The sequence below is a fragment of the Zea mays genome, chromosome 6 (genome assembly GCF_902167145.1).
Source record: "Zea mays cultivar B73 chromosome 6, Zm-B73-REFERENCE-NAM-5.0, whole genome shotgun sequence".
Classification (NCBI taxonomy): Eukaryota; Viridiplantae; Streptophyta; class Magnoliopsida; order Poales; family Poaceae; genus Zea; species Zea mays.
In genome coordinates, this window is record NC_050101.1 from 158474107 (window position 1) to 158488696 (window position 14590).

Here is a 14590-nt window from a genome sequence, read left to right on the forward strand (position 1 = left end):
GGGTGTCGTCACCGTCCACTGTCGTCTTTGCCGCCATAGGCGACGCCAACAAGCCCTACACCGACCACTCACCTCCACGATTCAAGTATAACATCTCCCCCTTGATTTGTTGATTTCATTGGTCCTTAGTTTGATGACTATGATTTGAAAATTTAGGATATTGTGAGTGTTTGTTTGCGTTCGCTCATAGTATCGGATGCGAACATTAGGTATAGGGTATACTCTACCCATGAATTCAAACTATGTGTTGCATGAACATAGTTAGTTGACATATGAATGATTTGGATAGGTTTGTGTCTTGGCTTTGTTGTTATCACTGTCAAGGTTGCGATATGCTAGTGTGGTAGTGAATGCACAAGATTTTTTTCGAGATATGTAGTCGGTGTTGATGTGTTGCTTGATTTTTTTGTAGATGGATCATTTTGCTCGTTTATTTCATGGTGGCAAAGTTAAAGGAAATTGAGAGTTCAAAAGCACCAGCTCTTTAGTACACATCGAAATTTTAATTCTTTGATTAGGCAATGTCGGGAGAAATTTGGTTGGCCAATAGGTTTGAAAAGGTTGATTTGACTATGGGTAGGAAAGACACACTACGTCTTAGAACGTGTTTGGCATAGCATCAGAGCGAAACTCCAAGGAGGAGTTGGCTAGAGCATACCAAACACCCTGACTCCAGAGTTGCAAACTTTATGGAGTTTTCGAAGTTGTAGTATAATTTTTTTGGAGTACCTCTTTAGCTGCTCCGAAAACTCTAAAAAACAAGCTGGACATGGAGTTTGGATTTATTTACCCGTCACTGCCACCGGTTATGAGAAGGAATCTAAACTCTGGAGCATAGCTGCTCTACCCAGAGTTTTGGAGTAGAGTTACTCCCAAACACGCCAATGGCTTTGCCGTGTAGGGAAGATTGGATTAACTACAAAGTTGTAGAGAGTAGTAGTGTCAAATTTGGTTGGCTAATAGATTTGAAAAGGTTGATTTGACTATGGGTAGAAAAGACCACACTATGTCTTAATGCATTTGTCATGTGAGATCATGTGAGGAAGATTGGATTAACTACAAAGTTGTAAAGAGTAGTTGTGTCAAATTTAGATATGCATGACTTCCTCTGTTCATCTAGGAATATATGCATGACTTTAAATTATCATCACGGTCTCCTTACAATTGTCAAGGAACATATAGATGACTGCTCTCCTCTCGAGCATCGTGGTGCATGAGGGACTTTGTGGCCACATATGGAGAGGAAAAAATAAAAAAAGTGGTTGTGTAGAAACTAAAGCCACTTTATGGTTGTCAAACATAGCAAACATCTAATGTGATGCCTATAGAGTTACAAAAGGTTCTCAATGTTAGGGCAAAGAGGTGGATAGAGGAATAGATGCCACAAAAGGACAAGCGGGCTATTTGCAATTGATGGTAGAGGTCTTTATGTATGGTGTGATGACTTCAAATTCTTCCAAATTCACCCAAATCTTAGTGCAAATATTGCAAAATGTATGAAGATGCCTTCCTCCGATTTTTTGAGGCATGCAAAACATGAACACTATAATATAAATAATTTATGGCACATACATACATACATACATATTTCCTTTGTGCTTGAGAGTACCTAGAGGGGGGGGTGAATAGGTGCTCCTGTAAAAACTTCAAACTTAAGCCACAAAAACTTGTTAAGTGTTAGCACGATTATTGCCAAGTGGCTAAGGTGAAGTCTCAACAATCTCAACAAAACACAGTACCACAAGAGAATCAAGCACAGAGTGACACAGTGGTTTTATCCCGTGGTTCGGCCAAGACCAACGCTTGCCTACTCCACGTTGTGGCGTCCCAACGGACGAGGGTTGCAATCAACCCCTCTCAAGCGGTCCAAAGACCCACTTGAATACCACGGTGTTTTGTTTTCCTTTCACTATCCCGTTTGCAAGGAATCTCCACAAATTGGAGTCTCTTGCCCTTACAAGTATATGATCACAAATGAAACACAGAGTAAGGGAGGGAAGCAACACACACAAATCCACAGCAAAAGTGCACACACACGGCCAAGAATCGAGCTCACAAGACTATCTCAGAGTTCTCACTTAGAACAGAGCTCGAATCACTTAGAAACACAAACGAATGCGCAGAGACTTAGTGTGGATGATCAAGAATGCTCAAAGGTTGCTTGTGTGTCTCCTCCATGCGCCTAGAGGCTCCTTTTATAGCCCCAAGGCAGCTAGGAGCCGTTGAGAGCAAATCCGGAAGGCCATCCTTGCCTTCTGTCGTCGGGGGCACCGGACAGTCCGGTGCACACCGGACACTGTCCGGTGCCCGATTTGTTTCCTTAAACGGCGAAGACGACCGTTGCAGACCGTTGGCAGATCTGGCGCTGTTGGCGCACCGGACATGTCCGGTGCACACCGGACAGTCCGGTGCCGTCTTCCGACCGTTGGCTTGGCCACGTGTCCCGCGCGGATTGCGCGGCCGACCGTTGGCCCTGGCCGACCGTTGGCTCACCGGACAGTCCGGTGCACACCGGACAGTCCGGTGAATTTTAGCCGAAGTCGCCGGCCAATTTCCCGAGAGCGGCCAGTTTGAGTCGCGCCAGCCTGGCGCACCGGACACTGTCCGGTGCACACCGGACAGTCCGGTGCTCCAGACCGAGCTGGGTCTTGGCAGCACACAGCCAAGTCCCTTCTCCTTTTCTCTATTCTTCTTCTTTCTGTTTCTAACACTTAGACAAATATATTAGTACTTAAAACCAATGTATTAAGGCTTAGAAACATACCTTTACTTCATGATTTTCACCTTGTTCATCCATGTACATAAATTCCCAATTAAGCACATGTGTTGGCACTCAATCACCAAAATACATAGAAATGGCCCAAGGGCACACTTCCCTTTCAATCTCCCCCTTTTTGGTGATTTATGCCAACACAACATAAAGCAAGTGGAACAAGTGCAAAATCACTTCAAATAAAAACTCAAATTGGTTTTTGATTCAATTTTGGCATATATGGATCATCCTTTGCCACCACTTGGTTTGTTTTTGCAAATCAAACTCAAATCTCTATCTATAAGTCAAACACACATATTGAAGCATAAAGAGAGTCATTTCAAAAGAATTTGACCACGGATTTCAAAAACTCCCCCTTTTTCCCATAATCAACACTTCTCCCCACATGAAGCCAACTTTTGAAAATAGAGACAATAAGAGACAATAAAAGCTTTTGACAAAACAAAAACTCTATTCTACTATTTTCAAAATCTCTCAAGTGGTAGCTGATCCATTTATCACTTTGGCCTTTATTTTCTCCCCCTTTGGCATCAAGCACCAAAACGGGATCAATCTTGGCCTTTTAACCTCATTGCCTCACCAAAGTCTTCAATTAAGAGCAAATGGCAATAAGATTTCATGAGATGAACTTGGAACTAGTTACCCTCTCATCGGAGTGCAGTGGAAGTCTTTCATGGTCCAAGCCCACCTTTTCCCTTTCAATCCTCCTTCGAGACTAAATTATCAAACTCAAGCACATGGTTAGTCTCAAAGGGTCAAGTTGTAACACATCTCCCCCTACACATGTGCATCACTTTGCAACGGACTTGTGAGGTCCAGGGAGTGTTTGTACAACTTGAGCACCATAATAAGCAACATAATGCAAAAATGAACCTGATCAAATGCATAAACACATGTATGCTACAATTCAATCCAAGTTCCGCGAATCTAAGACATTTAGCTCACTACGCAGCCTGCAAAAGGTCTTCTCATCTAGAGGCTTGGTAAAGATATCGGCTAGCTGGTTCTCGGTGCTAACATGAAACACTTCGATATCTCCCTTTTGCTGGTGGTCTCTCAAAAAGTGATGCCGGATGTCTATGTGCTTTGTGCGGCTGTGTTCAACAGGATTCTCCGCCATGCGGATAGCACTCTCATTGTCACATAGGAGTGGGACTTTGCTCAGATTGTAGCCAAAGTCCCGGAGGGTTTGCCTCATCCAAAGTAGTTGCGCGCAACACTGTCCTGCGGCAACATACTCGGCCTCAGCGGTGGATAGGGCAACGGATGTTTGTTTCTTAGAGTTCCATGACACCAGGGACCTTCCTAAGAATTGGCACGTCCCCGATGTACTCTTCCTATCGACCTTACATCCAGCATAGTCGGAGTCTGAGTATCCAACTAAGTCAAAGGTAGACCCCTTTGGATACCAGAGCCCGAAGCAAGGCGTAGCAACCAAATATCTAAGAATTCGCTTCACCGCCACTAAGTGACACTCCTTAGGATCGGATTGAAATCTAGCACACATGCATACGCTAAGCATAATATCCGGTCTACTAGCACATAAGTAAAGCAAAGAACCTATCATTGACCGGTATGCTTTTTGATCAACGGACTTACCTCCTTTGTTGAGGTCGGTGTGTCCGTCGGTCCCCATCGGAGTCTTTGCGGGCTTGGCGTCCTTCATCCCAAACCGCTTTAGCAGATCTTGCGTGTACTTCGTTTGGGAGATGAAGGTGCCGTCCTTGAGTTGCTTCACTTGGAATCCAAGGAAGTAGTTCAACTCGCCCATCATCGACATCTCGAATTTCTGCGTCATCACCCTGCTAAACTCTTCACAAGACTTTTGGTTAGTAGAACCAAATATTATGTCATCGACATAAATTTGGCACACAAACAAATCACCATTACAAGTCTTAGTAAAAAGAGTTGGATCGGCTTTCCCAACCTTGAAAGCATTAGCAATTAAGAAATCTCTAAGGCATTCATACCATGCTCTTGGGGCTTGCTTAAGTCCATAGAGCGCCTTAGAGAGCTTACACACATGGTCGGGGTACCGTTCATCCTCGAAGCCAGGGGGTTGCTCCACGTACACCTCCTCCTTGATTGGCCCGTTGAGGAAGGCGCTCTTCACATCCATTTGAAACAACCTGAAAGAATGGTGAGCGGCATATGCTAGCAAGATACGAATTGATTCTAGCCTAGCCACAGGAGCAAAAGTCTCCTCGAAATCCAAACCTGCGACTTGGGCATAACCTTTTGCCACAAGTCGAGCCTTGTTCCTCGTCACCACCCCGTGCTCGTCCTGTTTGTTGCGGAACACCCACTTGGTTCCCACAACATTTTGCTTCGGACGAGGCACCAGTGTCCAAACTTCATTGCGCTTGAAGTTGTTTAACTCCTCTTGCATGGCCAACACCCAGTCCGGATCTAGCAAGGCCTCTTCTACCCTGAAAGGCTCAATAGAAGAGACAAAGGAGTAATGCTCACAAAAATTAACTAATCGAGATCGAGTAGTTACTCCCTTGCTGATGTCACCCAGAATTTGGTCGACGGGATGATCCCTTTGAATCATCGCTCGAACTTGAGTTGGAGGTGCCGGTTGCGCTTCTTCCTCTATCACTTGATCATCTTGTGCTCCCCCTTGATCACACGCCTCCTTATGATGAACCTGTTCATCGTCTTGAGTCGGGGGATGCACCATAATTGAGGAAGAGGGTTGATCTTGCTCATCTTGTTCCTGTGGCCGCACTTCTCCAATCGCCATGGTTCGTATAGCGGCCGTCGGAACATCTTCTTCATCTACATCATCACAATCAACAACTTGCTCTCTTGGAGAGCCATTAGTCTCATCAAATACAACGTCGCTAGAGACTTCAACCAAACCCGATGATTTGTTGAAGACTCTATACGCCTTTGTATTTGAGTCATAACCTAACAAAAACCCTTCTACAGCTTTGGGAGCAAACTTAGAATTTCTACCCTTCTTCACTAGAATGTAGCATTTACTCCCAAATACACGAAAGTACGATACATTGGGTTTGTTACCGGTTAGCAGCTCATACGACGTCTTCTTGAGGAGGCGATGAAGGTAGACCCTGTTGATGGCGTGGCACGCCGTGTTCACGGCTTCCGTCCAAAAGCACTCGGGGGTCTTGAACTCTCCTAGCATCGTCCTCGCCATGTCGATGAGCGTCCTGTTCTTCCTCTCTACTACACCATTTTGCTGTGGTGTGTAGGGAGCGGAGAACTCGTGCTTGATCCCTTCTTCTTCAAGGAACTCCTCCACTTGAAGGTTCTTGAATTCGGACCCGTTGTCGCTCCTTATCTTTTTCACTTTGAGCTCAAACTCATTTTGAGCCCTCCTGAGGAAGCGCTTGAGGGTCCCTTGGGTTTCAGACTTATCCTGCAAAAAGAACACCCAAGTGAAGCGGGAAAAATCATCAACAATAACTAAACCATACTTACTTCCCCCTATGCTTAGATAGGCGACGGGTCCGAAGAGGTCCATATGCAGCAGCTCCAGGGGTCTTGAAGTGGTCATCACATTCTTGCTGTGATGTGCTCCTCCCACCTGTTTCCCTGCTTGACAAGCTGCACAAGGTCTATCTTTTTCGAATTGAACGTTAGTCAAACCTATCACGTGTTCTCCCTTTAGAAGCTTGTGAAGGTTCTTCATCCCCACATGTGCTAAGCGGCGATGCCACAGCCAGCCCATGCTAGTCTTAGCCATTAAGCATGCATCTAGACCGGCCTCTTCTTTTGCAAAATCAACTAGATAAAGTTTGCCGTCTAATACACCCTTAAAAGCTAGTGAACCATCACTCCTTCTAAAGACAGACACATCTACGTTTGTAAATAGACAGTTATACCCCATATGACATAATTGACTAACGGATAGCAAATTATATCCAAGACTCTCTACTAAAAATACATTAGAGATAGAATGCTCATTAGAAATCGCAATTTTACCTAACCCTTTTACCTTGCCTTGATTCCCATCACCGAATACAATTGAATCTTGGGAATCTTTATTCTTGACGTAGGAGGTGAACATCTTCTTCTCCCCCGTCATATGGTTTGTGCATCCGCTGTCGATAATCCAGCTTGAACCCCCGGATGCATAAACCTGCAAGGCAAATTTAGGCTTGGGACTTAGGTACCCAACTCTTGTTGGGTCCTACAAGGTTAGCACAAATGTCCTTAGGGACCCAAATGCAAGTCCTGTCTCCCTTGCATTTTGCCCCTAACTTCCTAGCAACTATTTTCCTATCCTTTCTACAAATAGCAAAGGAAGTGTTTAAAGCACAATAAATTATAGAAGGTTCATTCACTACTTTCCTAGGAGCATGAATAACATTCTTTCTAGGCACATGAGCAATATTTCTCCTAGGCATATCCCTATCATGCTTATAAGAAGAACTAGAGGCAAACATGGTATGAGAATCATAAACATGTGAATCAAAATCATTATAAGCATTTCTAGCATTTCTCCTATCATAATACATAAAAGCATGGTTCTTTTTAGCATTACTAGCCATAGGGGCCTTCCCTTTCTCCTTGACGAAGATGGGAGCCTTATGGCTTGTTAAGTTCTTGGCCTCTCTCTTGAAGCCAAGACCATCCTTAATTGAGGGGTGTCTACCAATTGTATAGGCATCCCTTGCAAATTTTATTTTATCAACTTCATTCTTGCTAGTCTTAAGTTGGGCATTAAGACTAGCCACTTCCTTATTTAATTTGGAAATTAAAACTAGATGTTCACTACAGGCATCAACATCGAAATCCTTACACCTAGTGCAAATCTTAACATGTTCTACACAAGAATTAGATTTATTTGCTACTTCTAACTTAGCATTTAAATCATTGTTAACACCTTGTAAAGTAGAAATGGTTTCATGACAAGTAGATAGTTCATAGGAAAGCATTTCATTTCTTTTTACTTCTAAAGCATATGATTTTTGTGCCTCTACAAATTTATCATGTTCATCATACAATAAATCCTCCTGCTTTTCTAAAAGCCTATCCTTTTCATTCAATGCATCAATCAATTCATTGATTTTATCTATCTTAGATCTATCTAAGCCCTTGAACAAGCATGAATAATCTATGTCATCATCACTAGACTCACTATCACTAGAAGAAGCATAAGTGGAGTCTTGAGTACTCACCTTCTTCTCCCTTGCCATAAGACATGTGAGACGCTCGTTGGGGAAGAGAGCCGATTTGTTGAAGGCAGTGGCGGCGAGTCCTTCGTTGTCGGAGTCGGAGGAGGAGCAATCCGAGTCCCACTCCTTTCCTAGATGCGCCTCGCCCTTTGCCTTCTTGTATTGCTTCTTCTTTTCTCTTTTGTTCCCCTTTTCCTGGTCACTTTCATTATCGGGACAGTTAGCGATAAAATGACCAAGCTTACCGCATTTGAAGCATGAGCGCTTCCCCTTGGTCTTGGTCTTGCTTGGCTGCCCCTTGCGACCATTTAGCGCCGTCTTGAATCTCTTGATGATGAGAGCCATCTCTTCATCGTTGAGTCCGGCCGCCTCAATTTGTGCCACCTTGCTAGGTAGCGCCTCCTTGCTTCGTGTTGCCTTGAGAGCGAGAGGTTGCGGCTCGTTGATCGGACCATTCAAGGCGTCGTCCACATATCTCGCCTCCTTGATCATCATTCGCCCGCTAACAAATTTCCCAAGAACTTCTTCGGGCGACATCTTGGTGTACCTGGGATTTTCACGTATATTGTTCACCAAGTGAGGATCAAGAACGGTAAATGACCTTAGCATTAGGCGGACGACGTCGTGGTCCGTCCATCGCGTGCTCCCGTAGCTTCTTATCTTGTTGATAAGGGTCTTGAGCCGATTGTATGTTTGCGTTGGCTCCTCGCCCCTTATCATTGCGAACCGTCCAAGCTCGCCCTCCACCAACTCCATCTTGGTGAGTAAGGTGACGTCGTTCCCCTCATGAGAAATCTTGAGGGTGTCCCAGATTTGCTTGGCGTTATCCAAGCCGCTCACCTTATGGTATTCATTCCTGCACAAGGAAGCTAGAAGAACAGTAGTAGCTTGTGCATTCTTATGAATTTGTTCATTAATGAACATGGGACTATCCGAACTATCAAAATGCATTCCACTCTCTACAATCTCCCATATACTAGGATGGAGAGAGAATAGGTGACTACGCATTTTGTGGCTCCAAAATCCGTAGTCCTCTCCATCAAAGTGTGGAGGCTTGCCGAGTGGAATGGAGAGCAAATGAGAATGTGAACTTTGCGGAATACGAGAGTAATCAAAAGAAAAGTTCGAATTAACCGGTTTCCTTTGTTTGTCGTAGTCGTCGTCCTTTTGGGAAGAAGAGGACTCATCGCTGTCGTAGTAGACGATCTCCTTGATGCGTCTTGTCTTTTTCTTCTTCCCATCTCTTCGCTTGTGGCCCGAGCCCGAGTCATTGGACTTGTCATCCCTTGGCTCGTTGACGAAGGACTCCTTCTCCTTGTCATTGATCACAATTCCCTTCCCCTTAGGATCCATCTCTTCGGGCGGTTAGTCCCTTTCTTGAAGAGAACGGCTCCGATACCAATTGAGAGTACCTAGAGGGGGGGGGTGAATAGGTGCTCCTGTAAAAACTTCAAACTTAAGCCACAAAAACTTGTTAAGTGTTAGCACGATTATTGCCAAGTGGCTAAGGTGAAGTCTCAACAATCTCAACAAAACACAGTACCACAAGAGAATCAAGCACAGAGTGACACAGTGGTTTTATCCCGTGGTTCGGCCAAGACCAACGCTTGCCTACTCCACGTTGTGGCGTCCCAACGGACGAGGGTTGCAATCAACCCCTCTCAAGCGGTCCAAAGACCCACTTGAATACCACGGTGTTTTGTTTTCCTTTCACTATCCCGTTTGCAAGGAATCTCCACAAATTGGAGTCTCTTGCCCTTACAAGTATATGATCACAAATGAAACACAGAGTAAGGGAGGGAAGCAACACACACAAATCCACAGCAAAAGTGCACACACACGGCCAAGAATCGAGCTCACAAGACTATCTCAGAGTTCTCACTTAGAACAGAGCTCGAATCACTTAGAAACACAAACGAATGCGCAGAGACTTAGTGTGGATGATCAAGAATGCTCAAAGGTTGCTTGTGTGTCTCCTCCATGCGCCTAGAGGCTCCTTTTATAGCCCCAAGGCAGCTAGGAGCCGTTGAGAGCAAATCCGGAAGGCCATCCTTGCCTTCTGTCGTCGGGGGCACCGGACAGTCCGGTGCACACCGGACACTGTCCGGTGCCCGATTTGTTTCCTTAAACGGCGAAGACGACCGTTGCAGACCGTTGGCAGATCTGGCGCTGTTGGCGCACCGGACATGTCCGGTGCACACCGGACAGTCCGGTGCCGTCTTCCGACCGTTGGCTTGGCCACGTGTCCCGCGCGGATTGCGCGGCCGACCGTTGGCCCTGGCCGACCGTTGGCTCACCGGACAGTCCGGTGCACACCGGACAGTCCGGTGAATTTTAGCCGAAGTCGCCGGCCAATTTCCCGAGAGCGGCCAGTTTGAGTCGCGCCAGCCTGGCGCACCGGACACTGTCCGGTGCACACCGGACAGTCCGGTGCTCCAGACCGAGCTGGGTCTTGGCAGCACACAGCCAAGTCCCTTCTCCTTTTCTCTATTCTTCTTCTTTCTGTTTCTAACACTTAGACAAATATATTAGTACTTAAAACCAATGTATTAAGGCTTAGAAACATACCTTTACTTCATGATTTTCACCTTGTTCATCCATGTACATAAATTCCCAATTAAGCACATGTGTTGGCACTCAATCACCAAAATACATAGAAATGGCCCAAGGGCACACTTCCCTTTCAGTGCTGAAATATAGTAGGTTTTTCAATTGTCCTAACTTAACTCGTCATAAGTTGAACCATGTTTGTAGAAGAGAACAATAATATTTTCAATAACAAATGAGCTTCATTAAATATGTGATGAAATATATCTGTATAGTTTGCATGCAAATATAATTGATAACATCTTTTTTCATTATTTTTTTATCGAAGATAAAATTGAAATAAATATTTAGGTGTGTTATAAGAGTTTACTTGCATACTCGGAGTGTAGGTCAACATTAATTAAAAAGTTTGTGTGGTTCAAATTCAGAATTTATGCTCTAAGGAGGGTGGAAGTGTAAATCCTACGTATGCATATTGTTCAAACACATCGTTCCCGCGCTCGCGTTAGCCGTTTAGATCTTAATCCAAAGATATGAAATAGACCAAGACGGCACGGACCTTCCTCCCGTAGTTTGAATTAAGCAATAGATTGATGTAAAGAGGTAATTAAATACCATGGAAAGGACATGCATAAGGAAATTGACAACACTTTTAGTTCTCATTATTCTCGATCCTCCATGATCAGATTCGTTGCCCCTTGAATACCTTGAAAAGGGTATATTTTAAGAAACACATGAAGGCTAGTTTTAAAGGACCCTAGAAGTTCCGCAAACCTAGATCATAGGTTTAGAAGGTCTCCTTCTTCCTCGAAATCAAATTCCTCATCGTCGCCATCATCCTCCCAGTCCTCATCTTCCTCCTGCTCCTCCTCGGCCGCCGATGGTACTTCTTCTGCTCTTGCTCCCGTAGCAACATGGTAAGGAGCAGTAGGAGGAGCAGGCGTAGCAAGAGGAAGAGCAGGAGTAGAGGGCTCTGATGCATGCACCTCTTCCACGACCTCAACCCTAACCTCATGAGGGTTTGTATTCTTTATATCATGATGTGCCCGCTTGGGAAGGCCACTGTCGACGCAAACGGCGAACTTGCGCATCACATAGCCTTCAAAGTCATAACCAGTGCGCATGAACGCCCGGTCCCCGACGCAATAATGGGAGAAAAGCACGGACGCGACTGTGAGCAGCACAATGAAAATCATGACCACGATTACCGGGGTGTAGTCTCCGTCGTGGATCCACTCTCTTGGCGACATGTTCGTTCACCGGGAGGATCCGTCTATCTTCTTTTCTCGGTGTTTTGGTTTAGCTCAGTCCATGGCTTGGTTTAATAGTAAGGGACAGGGTAAGATGGGGATTGCGGATGATATTTGGGTTGCAATGCAAGTACGCCTAGGATACCATTATATGGAAAGTAAGGGTGTCACTGAGATTTTTGCCGTATGTGGACAAATTCGGTTGAGATGGTCACATGAGCCTTGCAACTGCAACTTTGCATGCGGCCATGTACCGATCAGGGGACAACTTGCGTGCGCTACTGATGGCATTGCCATTGCCACCGCTGGTTTTGCTGGACCGTTACAGCGATTTGCCTAACCGAGAGCCAGCTCACGCGTTGCTCACATTCCCACCCCACCAATCGCCAATCGGATGGTTGCTGCTCGTCACCAAGGCCCAATAGCGACTGGAGCGGCTGCTGGGCTCACTGGGCCTGTCACGCTGCTTCCGTTTCGACATCGCCTAGACAAAAGATCAACTAGCCAGGTACAGCTGTAGAAACGCAAATTCCTCTTAAAAAATGCTGCAAAACGCAAACCAGGCCAGAGCCAGACTGGTGCCTCCAAATACTACTAGAAAAAAGGTTGCATACATGGTGATCAACCTTGGAAATCTTGGACAGCTAGAAGAAATCGTTGTTTATTCATACACGGTCGATAATCGAGATCGGTGTGCTCAGTGAAGACATATTTGCAAAGCTGTTTGTTGCGCAAACTTTGCCAGGCGATCGCTTCAATTCGAATGGAAGGAAGCTGGACAAAAGTTGCCATCTGTAAGCAATTATTATTGCTAGCAACTGATGAGAAAGAATCGCGAAAAGATCACCCGCTGCCAGCTGCTCCCATCAAGAACGTCAAAACAAACCTTGCACTAGCTAGCATGGCATATTATACAATCTCGAGTTCTCCAACACGATCAAAATCAAATAACGACACATATGTATGTACACATACAGCTTGATGAGTGACCTTGCCATGCTCGTGAACGACCGACCCTAACGTACGCCTACGCCCGCGCGCGCGCTCGGTTGGGGGCGGCAATCAGGCGGCGCCGATGCAGGCGAAGGCGCGGACGCTCCTGGCCTTGGGCAGCGGCACCCGGAGCCGCCGGTCGGGCGAGAGCCCCACCTCGCCCGCCAGCTCCTCCAGCGACAGGTTCCGCCGGTGCAGCGGCGACCCCTCGGCCGCCGCCGCCGCCGCCGCCGCCGCCGCCGCCCTCGCCGTGTGGGTGTGGCCCGCGTGCACCGGGGACCGCAGCTCCTGCTGCAGCCACCGCCTCCTCTGCTCGGGGTCGTCCAGGTCCACGGGCGCGGAGGAGAGGAGGGCACCTCCGCTGCGGTAGGATCGCCCACCGCCGCCGGCGTTGCTCCGCCGGTCCTTGATGGCCTTGTAGAGCAGCGGGATGAGGCCTTCCATCACCGGATCGCAACGCAACCTGTGAGGTGAACGGGTTTTTGCTGGTGGTCTGGTTCAGGGGAGTTTGGTCTGGTTGGCTCGGACCTTCTATGCAATGCAACACCCCTCTTACTCTATTATTGCAGGTAAAGCTCATCTAAATGGAATTAACTAAAGCTTATCATAGCTCAAAACAGGTAGGGACTTGCTGTGCAAACAACTAGGTAAATGATAAAATAAACAAAACTGGACAAAATTTAAAGATGACGAAGGCATTCCTACATATTCTTTTTTCAAACCGTGTTAGTTCGTGCTCAGCACAGCGCACATATGACCGTGCAAAATATTGTTCTGCACTATTGTCGTGGACCATAATTAGGGGTACCCTCAAGGCTCCTAATTCTCAGCTGATAACCCCCATCAGCATAAAGCTGCAAAGGCCTGATGGGTGCGATTAAGTCAGGGATCGGTCCATACGAGTGACTCGATCACGCCTCGCCCGAGCCTAGCCTCGGACAAGGGCAGCCGACCCCGGAGGATCTCCGTCTCGCCCGAGGCCCCCCCCTCCAGCGGCAAATGTGTTCGCGGCTCGCCCGAGGCCCTGTCTTCGCTAAGAAGCAACCCTGACCAAATCGCCGCACCGACCGACCAAGTCACAGGAGCAGTTAATGCAAAGGCGGCCTGACACCTTTATCCTGACGCGCGCCCCCCAGAGCCGAAGTGACCGTCGTCACTTCGCCGCTCCACTGACCGGCCTGACAGAAAGACAGCGCCGCCTGCGCCGCTCCGACTGCGGTGCCACTCGACAGAGTGAGGCTGACAGGCAGTCAGGCCCGGTCGAAGGCACCATAGGAAGCTCCGCTCCGCCCGACCCAGGGCTCGGACTCGGGCTAAGTCCCAGAAGATGGCGAACTCCGCCCGACCCAGGGCTCGGACTCGGGCTAAGTCCCGGAAGACGGCGAACTCCGCCCGACCCAGGGCTCGGACTCGGGCTAAGTCCCGGAAGACGGCGAACTCCGCCCGACCCAGGGCTCGGACTCGGGCTAAGTCCCGGAAGACGGCGAACTCCGCCCGACCCAAGGCTCGGACTCGGGCTAAGTCCCGGAAGACGGCGAACTCCGCCCGACCCAGGGCTCGGACTCGGGCTAAGGACCAGAAGACGACGAACTCCGCTTCGCCCGACCCCAGGGCTCGGACTCCGCCCCGGCATCAGCCGGCGACCTCCGCCTCGCCCGACCCGGGGGCTCGGACTCAACCTCGGCCACGGAAGACAGACTCGACCTCGGCTTCGGAGGAGCTTCCACGTCGCCCAACCTAGGGCGCAGACCAGCCACGTCAACAGGAGGCACCATCATCACCCTACCCCGAGCTGACTCGGGCCACGGGGAACAAGACCGGTGTCCCATCTGGCTCGCTCCGCCAGATAGGCGATGATGGCGCCCTGCATACTCTGTGAC

The 14590-nt window shown here is 47.5% G+C and overlaps 2 protein-coding genes across 2 annotated transcripts; both read right to left on the reverse strand.

Annotated features, from left to right (window-relative positions):
* Window positions 1–11007: 11007 nt before the first annotated feature.
* Window positions 11008–11796, reverse strand: LOC100279127 (uncharacterized). Its single transcript, NM_001352985.1, has 2 exons — window positions 11676–11796; window positions 11008–11566 (listed from the first exon to the last, which is right to left on the reverse strand). The coding sequence occupies exon 2, from the start codon at window positions 11556–11558 to the stop codon at window positions 11247–11249; it is 312 nt and encodes a 103-aa protein (NP_001339914.1). The 5' UTR covers window positions 11559–11566; window positions 11676–11796; the 3' UTR covers window positions 11008–11246.
* A 566-nt stretch (window positions 11797–12362) lies between these two features.
* LOC103630369 (uncharacterized) lies at window positions 12363–13391 on the reverse strand. Its single transcript, XM_008651429.4, has one exon. It carries the CDS (start codon window positions 13152–13154, stop codon window positions 12780–12782), a length of 375 nt encoding a protein of 124 aa, XP_008649651.1. The 5' UTR covers window positions 13155–13391; the 3' UTR covers window positions 12363–12779.
* Between the last annotated feature and the right edge of the window lie 1199 nt (window positions 13392–14590).

Excerpts from the sequence above, each read along its gene's own strand:
- LOC100279127 (NM_001352985.1), bottom strand. The coding sequence starts at position 11,558 with ATGCGCAAGTTCGCCGTTTGCGTCGACAGTGGCCTTCCCAAGCGGGCA.
- LOC103630369 (XM_008651429.4), bottom strand. The coding sequence starts at position 13,154 with ATGGAAGGCCTCATCCCGCTGCTCTACAAGGCCATCAAGGACCGGCGG.